The following is an 18,523-nucleotide window of genomic DNA, read 5'->3' as shown; positions in this document are numbered from 1 at the left end:
ATAATAATAATATAATATCTCAAACTTATATAGCGCTTTTCTGAGTACCCAAAGACGCTTTACATGGGGGGGGGGGGGGGGGGGGGGGTTTACAGAGGTAACAACAAATTAAAAACAACTTTAATAGAAAAAGGACATTAAAAGACCGTGAAAAGGGAAGGCAATTTTGAAGAGGTGGGTTTTGAGGGTGGATTTGAAGGTTTGAAGGGTCTGAGTGCCTTAGGGAGGGCATTCCACAGGGTTGGGGCAGCAAAGGCGAAAGCCTGTTCCCTCATCAAGCTCAAATCTCAATATTATCCTCATAAATATAAATAATCAAGTTATTAATTTATGTTATTTGAGTTACTTGGTTACAGTCAATTTATACTACAGTATTTGGCTCCACCTATGTGCATCTTATGTGATCTTATAATGTGAAGTGTATCGGAAATCGGGGCCGATCATGACATTTTTAAATGATCAGATCAGGAGCACAAAAATGTGATTGGGACATCCCTAGTATCAATATGATATCCATATCATGATATTAGACTGTATATTGTCCGTGATTTGGGATATTGTACTATTGTGATATTGGAGGAGTTGCATAAAAATATAATTTTCAGATGGGGAAAAATCGGTATCGGCAGATACTCAAAATTAAAATGATCTTACTAAATGTTGCTCAACAGAGAGATGATGATGTTCATAAAACCGTGGCTCTATATATACAGACAATATGCTGCAGTAATGAGCAAGTTGCAAATGTTGAGTGAGAGCATGCCTGCACCAGTCTCATCAAGAAGACTGAATAGGGTTGATACAACATTGTTTAACATACAAAGATATTTTTCATTTGTGTGAAGGCCAGTACAAGACCAGAACATCTGACAGCCATTATGGCTGGTACTGGTATGTGTACCAGAGACTTATGGTCCTTCATGCAGCATCAGAAAGGTTGATGAAGTTGTACATCATCTGCTCCTCTCGTTCCCAGATCTGTTTGTGTATGATGACAAATATACAATATACAGTATAATACCGGTAATATGCCGAGGCGGCAGTGCCTCAGGGATAGAGTGGCCAATAGAGCGGCTGGATGGAGAACCGTGAGGTTCGCAAGACAAAATTCAGTGTGAACTAAACATATACCGGTAGTACTATATCATACCATATTCTCAGTTCGATCCAGGGCTCCCCCAGAGTTAGACTCTGAACCCCTAATTGATCCCGATGTGCAGGTCGGTGTCTTGTATGGTTTCCTCTGCCATCGGTGTGTGACTGAATGTGTGAATGTAATGCACAATCTATGTAAAGTGCTTTGGATAAAAGCCCTATATACTGTAAATGCACCAATTTCCATTTACGGTATATAAACTCCTTGACTGTTATGATGACATACAGAAGACACTGACTCTGAGGAAGAATTGTCTAAATACAAACCCTGGAAACATACAGCATTATAATTTGTAGAACATGGAAAGTCTGATGTTGCATGCTCTAAAAGTGTGCCCATGGGAAATGGGCACAATGAGAGAAGATGCAAATCTCCAAGAAAATCCAGAACTACTACATAGACCTGCAGATATATCGATGAAGAAAACCATGGACCAGTGTCTTCAGTATGTCATAACTCTTATTTATTGAAAGTGATGACTTGTCATCACTTTCATTTATTTAAAGAAAGATGTTAACTACTTCAGTGAGATTAATAAAACCTTTGACATAGATACTGGTCTGCTGTTCTAATTCTTTGTTTTATAGCTGCTATATTTCGTTTAGATATTTAGTGTTTTAGGTAGCATTTATGATATTTGTCATCATATGCAAAGAGATCTGGAGCCGATGTACAACTTCATCAATCTTTCTGATGCTGCATGTGAAGGCCCTGTCTCTGGTACTCTGACCAGTGACCATGTGAAGGCCCTGGCTCTGTTACTCTGACCAGTGACCATGTGAAGGCCCTGTCTCTGGTACTCTGACCAGTGACCATGTGAAGGCCCTGTCTCTGGTACTCTGACCAGTGACCATGTGAAGGCCCTGTCTCTGGTACTCTGACCAGTGACCATGTGAAGGCCCTGTCTCTGGTACTCTGACCAGTGACCATGTGAAGGCCCTGTCTCTGGTACTCTGACCAGTAGTCCTGGTTTTGTCTATGAACTGATTGCACAAGACCGCAATGACTTTTTTGTGCTATCCCTTTTCGACTGATTGTATGACTGTACTCTGTTGCTGTTTTTACATTTATGTCTAATAAACTATTAAATCCATCAATCAATCAATCAATCAATTGTGCTGGCCTTCCCACAAATGAAACAATATATTTGTATGTTAATCAGTGTTGTATCCTATTCAACAATGTTGTACCCTATTCAGTCTTCTTGACGAGACGGCATGCTCTCACTCTGGTCTTACTGGAGTAGTTTTCTCAACATGATACAGTATATGATGAGGAGAGGAGAGTATTGAATTTGGGTTTGCCAGGGTTTTATGAACATCATCTCTCTGTTGAACAACAGTTAGTATGTGTTGAAGGTCTTCTGCCGTGGGCTTTATACATTATGGGTCTTGTTTCGTGCTTTTTTCCAACTGTTTAGCAAAGATGATACAAAGATTTGGATCCAATATTCCATTTTGGTAAAATTTTAAAGACACACTTCAGAATTTGTACAGTATCTATGTTGTGCATTACGCGCACTATTTTTAGGCTATAGTATATGTGCAGTAACCATATTACAAGTGATACTAATTAAGTCTATTTTCCATTCTGGTGAAACAGTGTCAGGGCTTCTGCTATTGTCAGTGTAGACTGGACAGGCAGTAGGCTCTGTTACACTAAAGAGAACTAAATGCTAGGTCACTCTCCACTCCAGTCAGCTAAATAGCTACTTGATTTGACAAGGTTCATCTCATCTTTTCACATTCCAAAATATGTGAAATGATTTTACCGGTCATTTTATGAAGAAAGCCACATACTGTAGTATAACTTGACTGTAACCAAATAACTCAAATAACAGAAATGAATAACTTGATTATCTATATTTAGGAGGATAATATTGAGATTTGAGCTTAATCCAGGTCATGTGCTGCAACATAATAATAGTTAGTAGTTCCAATCTAGGCTTGCATATTTCTCTATTGAAGCGGCATCTATTTCTTCACAATTTCTCATTTCTCAAGTTTGAGACATTTCATACATTTTAGGGACTTCTACTCAAGTGATTTGTTTATGTTTTCCCACCCTTGATAAGTGAAGTTAAAATAAAACTAATGTGATACTGTAGATTTCATTAGTTTTATTTCCCCCCGTTTGGGACACCATATACGTTTTGTGGCATAACTCCACAATTATGCAAGCTACATTTACACAATTGGTATTGCTGGATTCAGTAGAACCTCACCTTTCCTACAAGCCATCATATGTGTTGCTATGACAATCCATTCCAGAGTCACTACAAAGTAGAGAAGACATCTACATAGATGTACAATTCCGCCTACTGTAAGTATGTGTTCAAATGACTATATCTCATATTGACATTCAGATATTGACATTCAGTCTTTTCTAGAATGTAGAGGTATGTTCTGGCTTCAAGTATGCCAAGTTTTGAACCTCTCAGAGCTTCCATTGTGAATCTACATGCCTTTAAGTGCCTCAACCACCAGACGGACAGGCTTTATTTTTAGTTTGAAGTGTATAACTTTAAATAACAATTTCACCACCTTTGCAGTAAAATATTTTTATACAAGAATCCATTTCATGTATGGGAGGCCTTAGAGATGAGGAAAAACTATGTTGTGTTTGGTCCTAACTCCGGTAGGGGTATGCCGACTTCTGGGGGCCATTGTCGCAGTACTATTTGCTTCTAGGGGTCACTGAGATTGGGAGGGGGGGGGACTGTTAGGAAGACATTTGTTAAATCGGCCTGAGGTCTTAATTGGTTACGGCTAAAACCATCTATCCACAGTCGGTGTACAGCTGTTGAGAGCAGTTTGAGCTAACGCAGCTTTTTGGTCGCAGTCAGAGTGGTTGACGGCGGATTGGGATGAATACTAAGTGGTTGGTGAGTCGCTAACTGAACTGTGGTCTCTGTGGTTGTAGACGGGATGCTTGATCAGCGTCTTTGTGTGATCACAGAATGAATCAGCCTATCAAGCCTCTAGTCCAGCAATTCTTTACTTTACTTTGTGGGATTCTGAAGACCCCCAGCGGGGTCCTTGAGGGGGTTCCAGTTGGTCCCCAGATATGACTGATAGCCTGGGAAACCCAGTTGTCCCTTACATGTGTGTAACTCTGAGAGTTGTTTCTATGTGTACACTGTCGGACTTAAATGATCACTGAGGATTTTTCAGGTGTATAGATTGTGGTCGCAGAGATACACATTTTATCAAATGGGGGTCTGTGAAAGAATGTGTATCAAACTGTGAGTGGTTCAGAATCACTGCTTCAAAGAACACTATAAATATGTTTGCCCGAGCTCAAAGATGTGATCCAGTTAGGGTCACACCTCGACTCAGTAATGGCCCAGAAAAAAGAAAAATAGACACCTAAAGCCACAAACTTCCCAGGTCTTTAATTTGTTCCTCTTCCTCACACCTTTTAACTGCTGTGGTGCTCCATTTCAGGGGATCTTCCGTTTCCATATTTTTCTATATTTGTATTTTTATACTGTTTCCATTCGATTCTCCTATATTGTCTTGAAGTGATTTAGTGTGGGCATAATGGGTTCAGAGACATCGATTATTCTGAATTGTTTTTAATGATGATTGACAATTTGTGGTCACTATAAAATGAAGTCATGATTTGCTTGTCATAACTATTGGACCCTGATGAAGGCTTAACAGCCGAAACACATTGGTCGTTTTTTTTAATAACACGCCTAGCTGATGCAATTACAATAAAGGTTTTTTTTAAACTTCACGGAAACACAGTGCCTTGAAGGCATTTGACGATCAAGAAACCCCAAGAAGATGAAGAGTAAAAGCTTAATTCATCATGTCGTTTTGTCGAAAATCTGTTACTTGCGACGAGCGAGCATAAATTCTGCTTCAGTCACGGTTTACTCTGGAGTTGGGTGAGGAGGTGAACTTCACAACTTGTTAACGTGAATCATATTCAAAGTCTCTGCAGGATTGGAACAACAGTGTTTATTATACACAGGTGGCAAGTGTTGATCAGAGAGGCCCTTTTAACATGTCAAACCAAGATGGACTCCTTCCCTCCCACACACACACACTCCCATCATTCTCTCTGTCTCCCGCTCACCCTCCCACTGACTGACACATTTAATCAGCCTGTCACTCAGGCAGAGGCCCGTCTCTATTATGTGCACCAACACGTGCGTGAGCAAACACACACACACACACACACAAAGACACGCTCACACAGATTGAAGTCCTGCAACGTATAATCTTGCAGTTTAGATGGGAATGTGTTTTAGGCACGTGTCTCCACCTAACCAACACTCCTCCTCACTGATAGAAATATCCAAACGCGTGTGTGTGTGTGTGTGTGTGTGTGTGTGTGTGTGTGTGTGTGTGTGTGTGTGTGTGTGTGTGTGTGTGTGTGTGTGTGTGTGTGTGTGTGTGTGTTAGATTGACAGGACATCTCTCAACACCACCTATGCCTGTCTCCCCTTCCCTCCGTTCTTCCTGCCATACCGTACAACGCTATCTGTGATAAATGATAATAACCAATGATATTGCCTGCCTGACTGTGGCTGCATCAGCCCATCTCGCCCCTGGAACAGGATGCATGGGTAATATTATCCCCTCTGTCCTCCTGTTCTCTCCCTCCATCCATCTATCTTTGTCTCCCTGCTTTCTTCATTCCACTCCCGTTTTGGCTAAAGCCACAGAGAAAAGTACTGGAGCTTTTATATATATATATGATGTGTGTGTGTGTGTGTGTGTGTGTGTGTGTGTGTGTGTGTGTGTGTGTGTGTGTGTGTGTGTGTGTGTGGACAGTGGGTGGATGCGCGGGCCATGCCAAGCAAGCGGTGGGATGCTGATGTGACAGATTAGACGGTGAGCGCTGAGAGCCGACAGGTTGCCAGATTGCGTTCCATTTCTTGTCTATGCTGATAGCTTGGCAGATTAAAACAGCAATGACTTTTGCCAGATACAGTAGTGAGCCCTGCATTGGGGCGCCGCTCCTGTAGCATCACTAGATTAGGATTCTGAGATGCACGCACGCACGCAGATGCAGCACATACTGTACATACAAACATGCAGGCTTGTGGTGCAGGTGTTTGTGACCCATGCAGTCTGATATGAAAAGAACAATCAGTCTTTGTTTTGGTGGCAGAGCCATGTTTATGAGTAGAGCGGATTAGATATGATCCAAGAAAAAAGTGTTAAAACAGGTTTATCTTTCATCAGCGTTTTACATGTTAGACATATTGCCTCCATACTGTATGAAACATTTCACACTTAAACTGTGAACTCCTGTGTGTTCATTTAACTATGATTTAAGTCTACTTAAATCAACGCTCAGCTTCTTGCTGTGCAAAGGATTATCCCAAGGCTTTTTTATTTGGTTACCAAGTATTCAAATTGATTTACGCCTTGCTGGTGTCTTAATATTGCAGTTCACCAGCCAGTAGGAAAAATAAGGCATGTAGTGTTAGTGTAATGTGTGAAATAAATGCTGACTTGTATCAAATGAATCCCGCTGTTGTTCTCACTGTGTGCCGTTTACGCTGTGATGAATTGGCTGCATATCTGGGAACTCACCGGCAGCTATCGGAAGGTATTATCTGAAACGAGGAAAGGGAGCCATTTCCCCTCAGAAATATCTGACTTTAAAAGTGTGGATCATGGCCTTCAATCTGAATGGGATCCTTGAAGGAAGGCAAGTGTGTTTCGCTGAAAATTACGTTGTATATCTTCTTACAAACTTGTAGCATTGAAGAGCGGTGAAGTCAGTCTGCCTCGAGAAAACAAACACGGTATAACATATGAGCGAAACGGCAACAGAACTTATGCAAGCACAAGGTATATGAATCATCACATTGGCCTTATAGGCCAGCTGTTGAACTCTTTAAGGATTTTATTAGAACACATTTTATTAGAACACATTCGGCACAAGGCGGCCTGAAGCCACACACGCATAATAAATACACTGCAGACAAAACACGCTCGTTGACCGAGCTCTAGAGAAAGAGCCCTGCAGGTTAACACTGAACAGAATGAAACTCTCTCATTCATCAGTCAACTGAAAACATTGGAACTGCAGGTGGAGCGGTGTGGTAAATTATTTTGGGACACTCAATAGTCGAAGCATTGAACACGCCTATATTCTCACCTCTAAGAGAAGTGGTCAGTTGGGGCGGTTAGCCCTGTGTGGGAGCACGTCGGCCTGCACTTTGCGGGCTGGCGTGAGCCTTCGCTGTTGTACTTTGTCTCCGAGTCTGAGATAAACAACCGAGGAAACCATCAAGTTGCTGTCTGCTGTGTCACAACTTCCTCTCAGTGCTCTAAAGTATTTTGCATGGTATAGGACTAGAGTGTCCCAAATTATTTACCACATGGTGTTGCCAGATTTTGCGAGAGAAATAAGCATCCAGGTGTATGAAACAAGCAAAGAAAAAAAAGTAACTATATATAGCAGACCTGGGCATTGTACGGCCCGCTGGATGATTCTGACCGGCCCGCGAAAGATTACCGTGGCTTGTTGTTGTGTTTTCAGAACGTTGTTGTTTAATGGTTGTGAGTGACTCAACAGTGCTCATCTCACGCTGATAGTAAGCAGTGCGCCATGTGGGTTGTGAAAGTGGCACCACCAGGGTCCTCCATGGAAGATAACTATTAAAAGAGCTACCTCTAATGTTCTCATTGATAAAATAAAATGCTAGTATTTACATGACTTTTAACTTAAACAAAAAACAAGCATGCAAGTACAAAGTAAAAAAAAATCACACCCATGTGAAATGAGGGGCGCTTTTATTGTACATCATCATAAATGGCCATTTACTGCTTTTTATATAGAAATAAAATTGATATTATGCATAATTAAGTTCAGCCTTTTGGCCCGGCCCTCCAAAATATTTGGAGGGCTAATGCGGCCCCCTTGGGGAAAAATAATTGCCCACCCCTGATATATAGGGTAGTGGTACCTGGCAAAAGAATATTTTCAGATGCGGGCTGGGTCCGTGAAAAGGGTACTTGCCATGAAAAGGTTTGATAACCACTGGTTTATAAACAATATTGGGCAGCAAGCCCCAAATATTTCTACTGTAGTCTTTTAGAAACAAGCCCCCAGTCACCCCCTAAAAAAACCCCAACTGTCAATATTTCCAAGCGCCTTTCAGAAAAACAAGCCCAAGTCGCTTCTAATTAGTGGACATGCAACACTGGCTGTGCTGCTGTGGCTCCATGGAGGATCGCTGCTCTGTGTGCTTACAGCCTGTTTGGACATCAACACACACTGACAGGGGAAGGATCTCAATCAGTCATGTCTGCAGATGCTATATAATGGTGTTGGTATACACTCTCACCCGCGCTGCCTGGCTCCAGCAGTATACTCCCTTTCAATATGCACACACACACACACACACACACACACACACACACACACACACGTACATACCCGTACACACATGCACAGCTTTGCACGATACGCACAATTCTTTACCGCCACAGACAGCATCTCCATCTTAACAACAGGAGTTCTCTACTTCACCTCTCTTTTCACTTCCATCATTGTCTTTTTTTGTCTTTACTTTTCACACACACACACACACACACACACACACACACACACACGCACCCATGCACGCGCGCACGCGTGCATGGGGGAATAATGAAACCCACCGCTCCTGATGAGATGGATGTCGTCTTAGCCGAGCTACAAACTGTGCCTGCGGGGAACAACGGAGTCCCCCGAGAGTAGAAAGATGGAAGGAACGAGGGAGCGAAGCTGTGTGGGAAATGGGAAGATAAAGGGGGGATGGATGGACAGATAGATGAGAGCTAGAGAGAGAGAAGCGCTGTGATAGATGCAGAAAGTGAAACAAGAAAAACTATACAGACGGACAATAAAGGAGAGAAAGAAAAGCAGTGAGATGTTCACTACCCCTCTGGGGAGTGAGTGCAGTCTTCCTCTCCGCCTGGCTCCTTCGATAAAGCAGCACAGCTGCCATCAGTTGCACCTCTGCTGGCTCCGTGCAGTACGTTGCGGTGCAACTGCCTACAGTGGCGTCGGCCATTTTGTTACCAGAGCCGAGTATACATACCTGCCTGCATGGTGGACCCCGATACAGCTATACCACATAACGACCGGACCGCGGCTACAACTCAAGCCCCCAGAGCATCTGGGGAAACGTTGAAGCCGCCCACCCTACTGGTCAAAAATGTTGATGCCCAAATCGAGAGAATGCAGAAGCAGAGCGTTCTTCTGGGGGCTACAAACGCCAGTGAGCAACTTCCATTGAACAGTGGGGGTGGGGCTGTCCGCTCCGTAGTTTATATATAACTCTATTGTATTACTGCAGGCCGAGTGGTAGCCATTTTGTGCCACGACGCCGGGCTATTACACTTCCACGGACCTCTCACTTCACAAAGACTTTGAAGCCTATATGGAGAGTGTCATCCATATGATTGACTGGTGTGTGCGCTGTGAAGCTTCCGTGATAGATCCTGTCAGAGATTGTACTGTATGTCTTTACATCGAGTGACTACTGTATCTGAGAGCGTGTGATTTATGCTCCACGATGACGTCTTCTTTAGAACTGCTCAGTTCATTCCCACAGCAAAGCTTGGGAGGTACGCAACGCTTCCTAGGCCATATTCTCGTGTGTGTGTGTGCGTGAGCGTGCGCAATATACTGAGTCAATACGCTACCATACAGTGAGTGTTTGTGAGTCTGAGAGACAGTGGAGAGTATACGGGACTCTGTGCACACTTTTCCATTTGTCGGAGTGAGCCATGATGTGCTCCAAAGTGTGGGTTTGAGGGGCCGGAAGGAGTCCTATGCATAATTCAGCACACAGAGGGGAGAAAGACTAGCAAACGATAGCCTGCAGTTGTGAATGGGGTAGAACAGGTTGACTGCTAACTTTAGTATACAAAGCTTCAGTCTGCTCCAGGGGGGGGGGGTGCCTTTTTTCCCTTGTCATTAATATATTCATCCCTATATTCATCTCCCTCTCTCTCTCGCTCTCCCTATCTTAAACCCATTTCTTTGTCTCAAATTGTTCTTCTCTATACTCTATAGGTCTGCTGATTTTTATGTCTGTTATGGTAACATTCTGTCTGCTTTAAGCAGTTGTGAATTAAGGAGTGATGCATGAAGCATATTTTGTCACAAATTCCTCTCCAGCATGACACTCTCTAGACCCGCACACAAAAACACACTCAATGACGCACATGCGCGATCAAACGCCTTGTTGCTACCGTGTTCCATCGTGCCGTTGGAGATATGGTCTGAGCAAACGCATGCTGTGATAGATTCACCGGTCGCTGGCTCGCAGAAACGCACACTCGCCTCGCCATGTCCTCAAACACAAAGTCACCGAGGTCGGCGTGAATAATGAATAGCATCCATGTTTTTTTTTAAAGCGTGGCGATCAAAAGCATCTAGATGGACAGATGGACAGATCTGCCGTGTCTTTGATCCACTGCCTAAAATGACTTTATTATCCTGCTCTCAGGGAAGGGACGCCAGCATCTCACACAGATGTGCTGGCAGGTGTGTTTGTGTGTGTGCGTATGCCTTTTAACCGAATTGTCCTTACTAGCTGAACCCTGCAAAAATAGGCGAACATTCTGTGAAAATAGGCGAACATTCTGTGAAACATTCGGCGACAAGCTCACAACACGTCGTGTGGTGACGCGTTGTGAGCTTGTAACTCTGGCATTTTAAGTATTTGATAAAGTATATAGGGTTTTAAGTACTGAAGGATAAAAATAAATAAAAATGTAACCTTTATTTAACCAGTAAAAACACATTGAGACTGCGTCTCTTTTTCAAATGAAAGGTGAATGTGACTCAGCCTGAAGAGCAAAGTGCACGCACGCACGCACGAACACAGTCAAACGGTGGTCTGAGCTGATAGTGGGACAAGGAGGAGAGAGCAGGTCAACGAAGGGTGAGAATGAGATAAAGGGGCTGACGAGCTGCATGCAGCGTGATCACAACACCACAAAAGCAGGAAAACAATGAGGCCAGATCAGACGAAGGCTTCTGATTACGGCCTGTCCTGAAAAGCCCTGCGTTCCTCCACAAAGGAAGGAACACAGAACGACACATGATGAAGTACCTCATAATAACGGCACAAAAGGAAACAGTGGACAGCCAACATGCAGTGAGAAAAGGACCACCCCAGTGCAGTGTCTTAATTGCCTTAATGACACCACACTTTGCCACCATAATGGCCTTGTGACAGACCCAATGAACAGCACCACTTCCTTGTTCGTTTTCTTGGCACTCATGATTGGCAGGTCACTTAGCCACCTCGTTAAGCAAGGCATAATTAGTGCTTTGGAGAAGGTGGGCGGTTTCTTCCTGGTTGCCGTCCAATAGGCTGCCTGTGATTCATTGGGGACATTTTCATTTTAATTTAGTTTTTAAAGAGCGGAGGAGGGCTGCAGCCCGGAGGTCTGATCTGGGTCTTTATTCACGAGCGGTCCGATCGACAGGATTTGGCTCCTTCGGAAGATGAAATGCAGCTTGGCTGAATTTCACCAGCGCTCTCCTGGATTAATTTGTAAGAGCACATGACAAGAGACAGACAATGTCTCCATCCTTTAGTCTCCTGTCAATACATAGTTGTCAGTCAGTCCATAATGGTATGGATCGACTGTCGGGTCAACAATGCTGACCCTGCAGGCATTGTTTAATTCTACATCTCTAATGCTCTCTCTCTCTCTCTCTCTCTCTCTCTCTCTCTCTCTCTCTCGCTCTCGTATGCACAGACACACACACACACACACACACACACACACACGCATTGAAGCCCCTTTGTCCATGGAAGTTTGTGGAGATCAATGAAGTTTGAGATGCCTCTCAATAATTAATTTGTTCTCCACGTCCATATTCTATGCCTTTTCGTTCTCTCTTTCTCTTACTGGCTCCTTGCTGTGCGGCTCTGTCTCCATGTTCCTGTAGGATTCCAACTGAAGCGCTGATTTCTACTTCTCTTACTGGCTCTCCATGGACTGACTCCACCCTGCACTGTATCATACAGTATCAATGTGGTGGTGTTCCAAACGCTGGGGTCATGGGAATGTCAAGTGTAGATTTTCTGAGGTCAAAATAAAGCGACCAAATTATTATGATTATGTCGTCAGCAAAGAAACCCAACCTAGAGCTATTGTGTCATTGACAGTGAATGGTGTTTCTAAACTCTCTCTCTCTCTCTCTCTCTGTTCAGTGCCCTCTCTGATCAGTGCGCTGCGAGCAGAGAAGATAGAGCACAAGAGTGTGACCTTGGTGTGGAGACAGCCCTCCTACCCCAACAGCAGCCGCACCGAGTACGAGGTCAAATACTACGAGAAGGTAAAGCACACGCATGCACGCACGCATGCACACACGCACGCACGCTCATAATAATTAAACAAAGGTATTTAATTTAGTCTGACCAGACTACCAGGATAATCTTCAACAAACATTAAAATGAATGCCCGGAGAGGGGATATCAACAGAACCTCCATCTCCTCCAGCATATCGAACCCTAACTTCAGCCAAAAACCCATTCCCCTGTTTATGAGAGTTCAGTCTCCAGCAATCCTCAAGTCTTCTTATGTTCCATATCACTTCTCTCAATTACAGCTCTCACTCTCCCTGAATGTCGATATCTGCCTCCCTCCCTCCCTCCCTCCCTCCCACTCTCGCCTCCCTGACAATCTCTCCCTCACTGCCTCTAGATTTCCTTTGTTCTGCTCTCCATGCCATGATTACTGATGCACATGTATGAGAGAGCCTTAAAGGTCACGCTCGCATGCAACCTCCTAATGCTCATTACCGCACGCAAGTGGGAGTATGCGAGCGCATGTATGCCTACATGCACGCACACGCACATGCACACATGCAGTAGATCTCCCTGTTAAGCACAGACTGAGCCCTTCCACTGAATTTGCTATGCTCCTCACGAGAGACTCCATTGCCTTCCGGACGAGACAGGATACTTTTTCTTACCATGGCCACTCAGGGGCTCCGTAGATAACTATGAAACCTTGCGTTTTTGTCACGTCACTCTGCGGCCTTTGGTCGCAACAAAAATAATCACATCCCGAAACTCAAAAGCAAGTACCGGTATAGGTTATGAAAATGCATGTGACCTATCCACTGCCCCATCACACATATGATTATTACTTAGCTTTACTCACAATGAAAGCTTTTCAAAGTACAGTACCGTATATATTATATCCTGTGAATACATTCACATATAGTTATTACCATAGAGGCTTCTCTGTCTTTTCTTGGCAAGAACACAGACAGGCAAAACTTTCAGTATTCTCCCAAAGGGCACGTTCCACACAACACCTACGCATTTCATTCAGTTTGTTTCAAGTGAACCCTGCATCGTCTCTCCTCAGGCTTTTTGATGAAGATCTCCAACTTTCTACTACTTTTCACGCCCCTTCCAACTGACTGCCTCCCTGTGTGTAAACAAATTCACAGAAAACTGAATGACTTCCACCTCCAAGTCTCAACTCTCTCTCTCTCTCTTCCTTCTCCCTCCAGGAAGAAAAAGACCAGAGCTATTCCACTGTGAAGACAGCGGCCACCCGCATAAGTGTCAACAACCTCAAACCAGGAACTGCATACGTCTTCATCATCCGCCCTTTCTCCATGCCGGCGCCCCCATCCTCCCTCTCCTCCTCCCCTTTCTCCTCCTCCTCCTCCTCCACTTCGTCCTCCTCCTCTTCGTCATCCTCCTCTTCCTCTGCGTCCTCCACCTTGCCAATTGACTATGGGGCGTACAGCGCTCCCCTCGAGCTACAGACACTTGGCGAGCGTGAGTAGCCATTTTACGCCTCTTCTTCTTCATCTTCTCCCCTCCTCCCTCCCTCTCTACCTACCTCGCTTTCTCTCTCCTCTTTCTCGCCTCTCTTTCCCTCTGCTGCCTTGTTCCAGTGCCGACAGGCAGTTTGGACTCTGGGTTTGAGTGGGCGCCCAGCCAGCCCACACACAAAGCCTGTTCATTTGAGAGAGAGAGCCAGAGAGACAGAGAGAGAGATGAGAGCAAGTCTGAGCATTCATGTTAACCACATAAACCTATATACTTTGTTGACCGGGGTCTCCCAGGGATCTACAGTATTCCCTCCCCTCTATACACCAAATGTCTGCACCACAAATAGCAGATCTGCAAGCTCACAATGCACCGCAAAGCTTGCAGGTCTGCCATTGTGCGCCCATTATGTCATGCCTAGAATGGGGACACTAGGGTTTATGTGTTTAATTTACAACGCATCGTGCCGCTTTGTCAGGTCGAAAATCTGTTAATTTGCCACGACCAAGTAAGAACTCGGCTTCAGTCACAGTTTACCCTGGAGGGGAAACTTCACAACTTGTTAACTTAACTCAAATTATTCACAGCCTCTGCAGTGTTAGAACAGCAATGTTTATAGTTTATACGCAGGTGGTGTGTCAAACCAAGATAGACTCCTTCCCTCCCACACACTCCAATCATTATCTCTCTCCCGTTCACCCACCCACCCACTCCACAGACTTTATTACTTTTCTTTATTTATTTTCACTGAATATTCACTGAATTGTTTATCATGACATGCCCAGCACTATACGGTTCATGTGCTTAACGCTGAATAACTCACCTTGGGTGGATGGAGGCCACAGTTATTGTTGAGGGGGCTGGGAATTTGAAATGGTCAAGAGGTGCACGCACATCCAAACATTTCAACGGGTGCAAGATCCAAAAAAAAGACTGAGAAAGGAGAGAGGAGATCCGCACACCGTTATAAAAGCTCCCAAAGTAATTTATTGATAACAGAGCGGACAAAGAAATACAACGGCCTTCATCGGGTATACTGAAACAGCGCGTCAAAGTGCTGGCATATATAGGGCAACATCAAGTGGTGTCGCTCACGTCAGTTTGTTAGTGGAGAAACCTGGGACTACGCCCTAATTTTGGGTTGGAATTGACGGTTGATGACAGAATCAGCCCAATATTCAGATTTGATAAAGCCATGGTAAAAGATGGGGGTACGGGTTGAAAATGAGAGAGAAAGAAAAATGGGCTATATTAAAAATGTATTATGAATAAGCATGAACAAATAATTAAATAGGTGTCACTGGGGATATGTTATGTGTTATGGTTTTCTATACTATATATATTGAATCTACAGCACCGATGTGTGTGTGTGTGTGTGTGTGTGTGTGTGTGTGTGTGTGTGTGTGTGTGTGTGTGTGTGTGTGTGTGTGTGTGTGTGTGTGTGTGTGTGTGTGTGTGTGTGTGTGTGTGTGTGTGTGTGTGTGTGTGTGTGTGTGTGTGTGCAGTATATAATGAAACTTGAATTGTGTGTGTGTGTGTGTGTGTGTGTGTGTGTGTGCAGTATATAATGAAACTTGAATTGTGTGTGTGTGTGTGTGTGCAGTATATAATGAAACTTGAATTGTGTGTGTGTGTGTGTGTGTGTGCAGTATATAATGAAACTTGAATTGTGTGTGTGTGTGTGTGTGTGTGTGTGTGTCTTCCTCAGTGGCCCTGGCGTCCAGTGAAGGTCCTGTGGTGATTATCGTGGTGGTTTCTGTAGCCGCACTCATCATGTTGCTTTCCATGGGAGTGGGCCTGCTCATCTGGAGGAGGTATACACACGCACGTACACACACACACACACACACACACACACACACACACACACACACACACACACACACACACACACACACACACACACACACACACACACACATGCCTGTAGTGTACACATGCTCGCACACACAGACACGCTACACTCACCAGCTCAGGCACACACACTGCCACTCCATTATAATCCAGATTACAGTAATCCAATGAGCGGAAGCACTTATTGCACAGTGGGAGACGAGTACAGTGAAGTGACAATGGAAGAAAATGCAGCACGTTTTCCCCAAGTTAGCATCACCTAAATACGTTGTCTGAGTTCAGGGTCAAAATCTTACCCTCCTCTCCATTTTCTTTTTTTTGACGGGCGCTATCCAGCTTTTGGTGTGTGTCCACAAACTTTGTCCTACACAAACATTGACAATGAATGGAGAATTTTACATCATAGTGTCTGAGCAAACAGACAAACGGCTATATATTGTGCCACCCCTTACCCCTTATCCATAAACGTATTTGTAATTTTTTCCTTTTTTTTTTAATTGTTCAAATTGCTGCTCTACAAGCTCACAACGTGTCGATGGTTGAACAATTTTTTAATGTATTAAAAATGGCAAATAGAAATACGTTTAGGGATAATGGGTAAGGGGTGGCGCAAGATAGGACCCATGGTGTCTATTTTACGTCAATGATGATGTACAATGATAGGAGCGCCCCTCACACGGGCGTGATTTATTTTTAAATCCAGCACATTTCCCCAAGTAGCAATAAGTAAAACATTAAGTAATAACAAGTTGTCTTGAGTTCAGGGTCAAAATCTTCCCCTCCTGTCCATTTTCTTTTTTTTCAACGAGTATGGTCAGATCACTGGCCTTTTGCAGTTTAATTAGTTTCTCACCTAAGAGTGGCCGGGCTAGATGGTGAGCTGTGAGGAGAGGTTGAGAGAGTTGGCAGCGAACCAGTCGGCTGTGTAGTCGTCGTACTTAATCCAGTCCAAAGTCAGGTAACGCTCATTAGTTTTCTCCGTTGCACGGGGCCCCACATAAGGGCCCTCAAGGCTGTCTCTTTCAACCTCTTTCTTTTTATAGTTGTGTGGTGTGAGAGTGGCCACCGTTTGAAAACATACAGTACAGTCACAAGGTGTATAGCAGCCTTATCCCATTTTGGGCGGGAACCCCTTTTGGTGTTATAATTTAGCTATTGAAAAATAGCAGATCTACAAGCTCATAGGTCTGCTATTTTCGAAGAATCGTGAAAATATTTATTTCAGAAAACTGGAGGATTTAGAATATTCTTTTAAAATGTTGAGGTCAGGCCTAAATGGGTTATTAGCCTGCTCACCACCGCTGGCTGGACTCATATTGCTCTGTGCACTGTCCAAAAGCTCTTTTTTTGGACACATGGAAGGTAATGGGATTTGAGGGCTTTTGAGTTGGCAGAGAATGGTGCGACTGCAGCCATTATTGTTAGAGGCCGTTGTACCCCGCTGGGTGTAAGGGTCTGGGGAGGAAACAAAGGGCCCCAAACATTTATTTTTTTGAGGTGAGACTAAGGTGAGATTACAGCATGTGAACTGTGAAGGTGGCCTGAACCAGTGGGGAATAAAGCACTGTAAAATTGCATGAGTCATGCAGTATGTGCCCCCATACACACACACACAAAAAATCACTTTCTACTTTTATTTTTAGATTATTTTACAATGTTTAAATGGCATTGCCATCCGTTATATACGCGGATGGCAATGCCATAGCAATGCCATAGCAATACCATAGCAATACGACTTTGTTTAGTATATTATCATTACAATATACAAGAATAATAACTAAAAGTCTGTCAGTTAACCTACCTTGGACGTAATATGACCATGGTACTGTACCTTAGCTGACAGACTGACTGATATGATGAAATTATAACTAAAATCCTATCAGAAAATCAACCATCTAAGGCTGGGAAATAATCATCAATATTTATTGTTGTTCATCCATTACTAATCGTGTTTGGTTTATAGTGTGAATCGTCGCACTTACATTTGTTGTCTAAATTAACTCTACAAAGCAATTAAGTGCACCAGTCACACTTTTGAAATAATTGCCATCAGAAAAGAGTAGTTTGACTTCCCATTACCAACGTGATGATTGATGAACATCGACTTTTCCATACAGATATCCTTGCTATTGGAAGAAGGTCTTCTGGTTATTAATATTATATATGTTTGAGGGGCGCTAGCCCCTCCTATGGCCAGCTTTGTGTCTGTGTGTACCACAAATGTGATGATTTGATTGGCTGAGCACGGAATGTGACATTATGATGATGAGAGAGATGAGCGCCCCTCACTGTTTTTGGCATGGCACAGTGTCCTTCAAGCTACCAACCACTGAGATATGTTTCACATGCCAGTTTAATTTTGGCTTCACTCAGGAGAGTTGTATCACATTGTGCATTTGACATGTAGGTCATATACTAATACTATATGGTCGTTTTTATTCAGCCGAGCGCTTCTCTGCCAACATACACCACATCATCTCGATCAAGCGGACTCAGTCAACGATGCAGTCATGCACACAAACACAAACACACACACACACAATTAAACACATCGCATGCATGCACAGCCACAATCACACAATGTACACAGTGACATACTCATGAATGCAAATGGACCCCTACCGGTCTCAATATTGTTTTTTCCTAGAATAGCTCGTGAACACATGGGCTCAGAAGCCCTGTGGTTGGCTGACATGGGGGAAGGGAGCGCACGTTTATTTTTTATTTGTTTATTTTTT

At 43.6% G+C, this 18,523-nt stretch overlaps 1 protein-coding gene across 1 annotated transcript in view; it reads left to right on the top strand.

Annotated features, from left to right (window-relative positions):
* epha10 (EPH receptor A10) overlaps window positions 1-18,523 on the top strand; it is a gene marked incomplete at both ends in the record, with an annotated part of 222,557 nt that overhangs the window by 170,561 nt on the left and 33,473 nt on the right. Inside the window, 3 exon segments of the mRNA XM_083772484.1 lie at window positions 12,351-12,475; window positions 13,664-13,937; window positions 15,640-15,745. Coding sequence (XP_083628610.1) covers window positions 12,351-12,475; window positions 13,664-13,937; window positions 15,640-15,745 — 505 coding nt within the window.

The sequence above is a fragment of the Protomyctophum parallelum genome, assembly GCF_964188405.1.
Source record: "Protomyctophum parallelum genome assembly, chromosome: 1".
Taxonomy (NCBI): Eukaryota; Metazoa; Chordata; class Actinopteri; order Myctophiformes; family Myctophidae; genus Protomyctophum; species Protomyctophum parallelum.
Note: the sequence above shows the minus strand (reverse complement) of the source record. Positions and strands in the feature narration are given on the sequence as shown.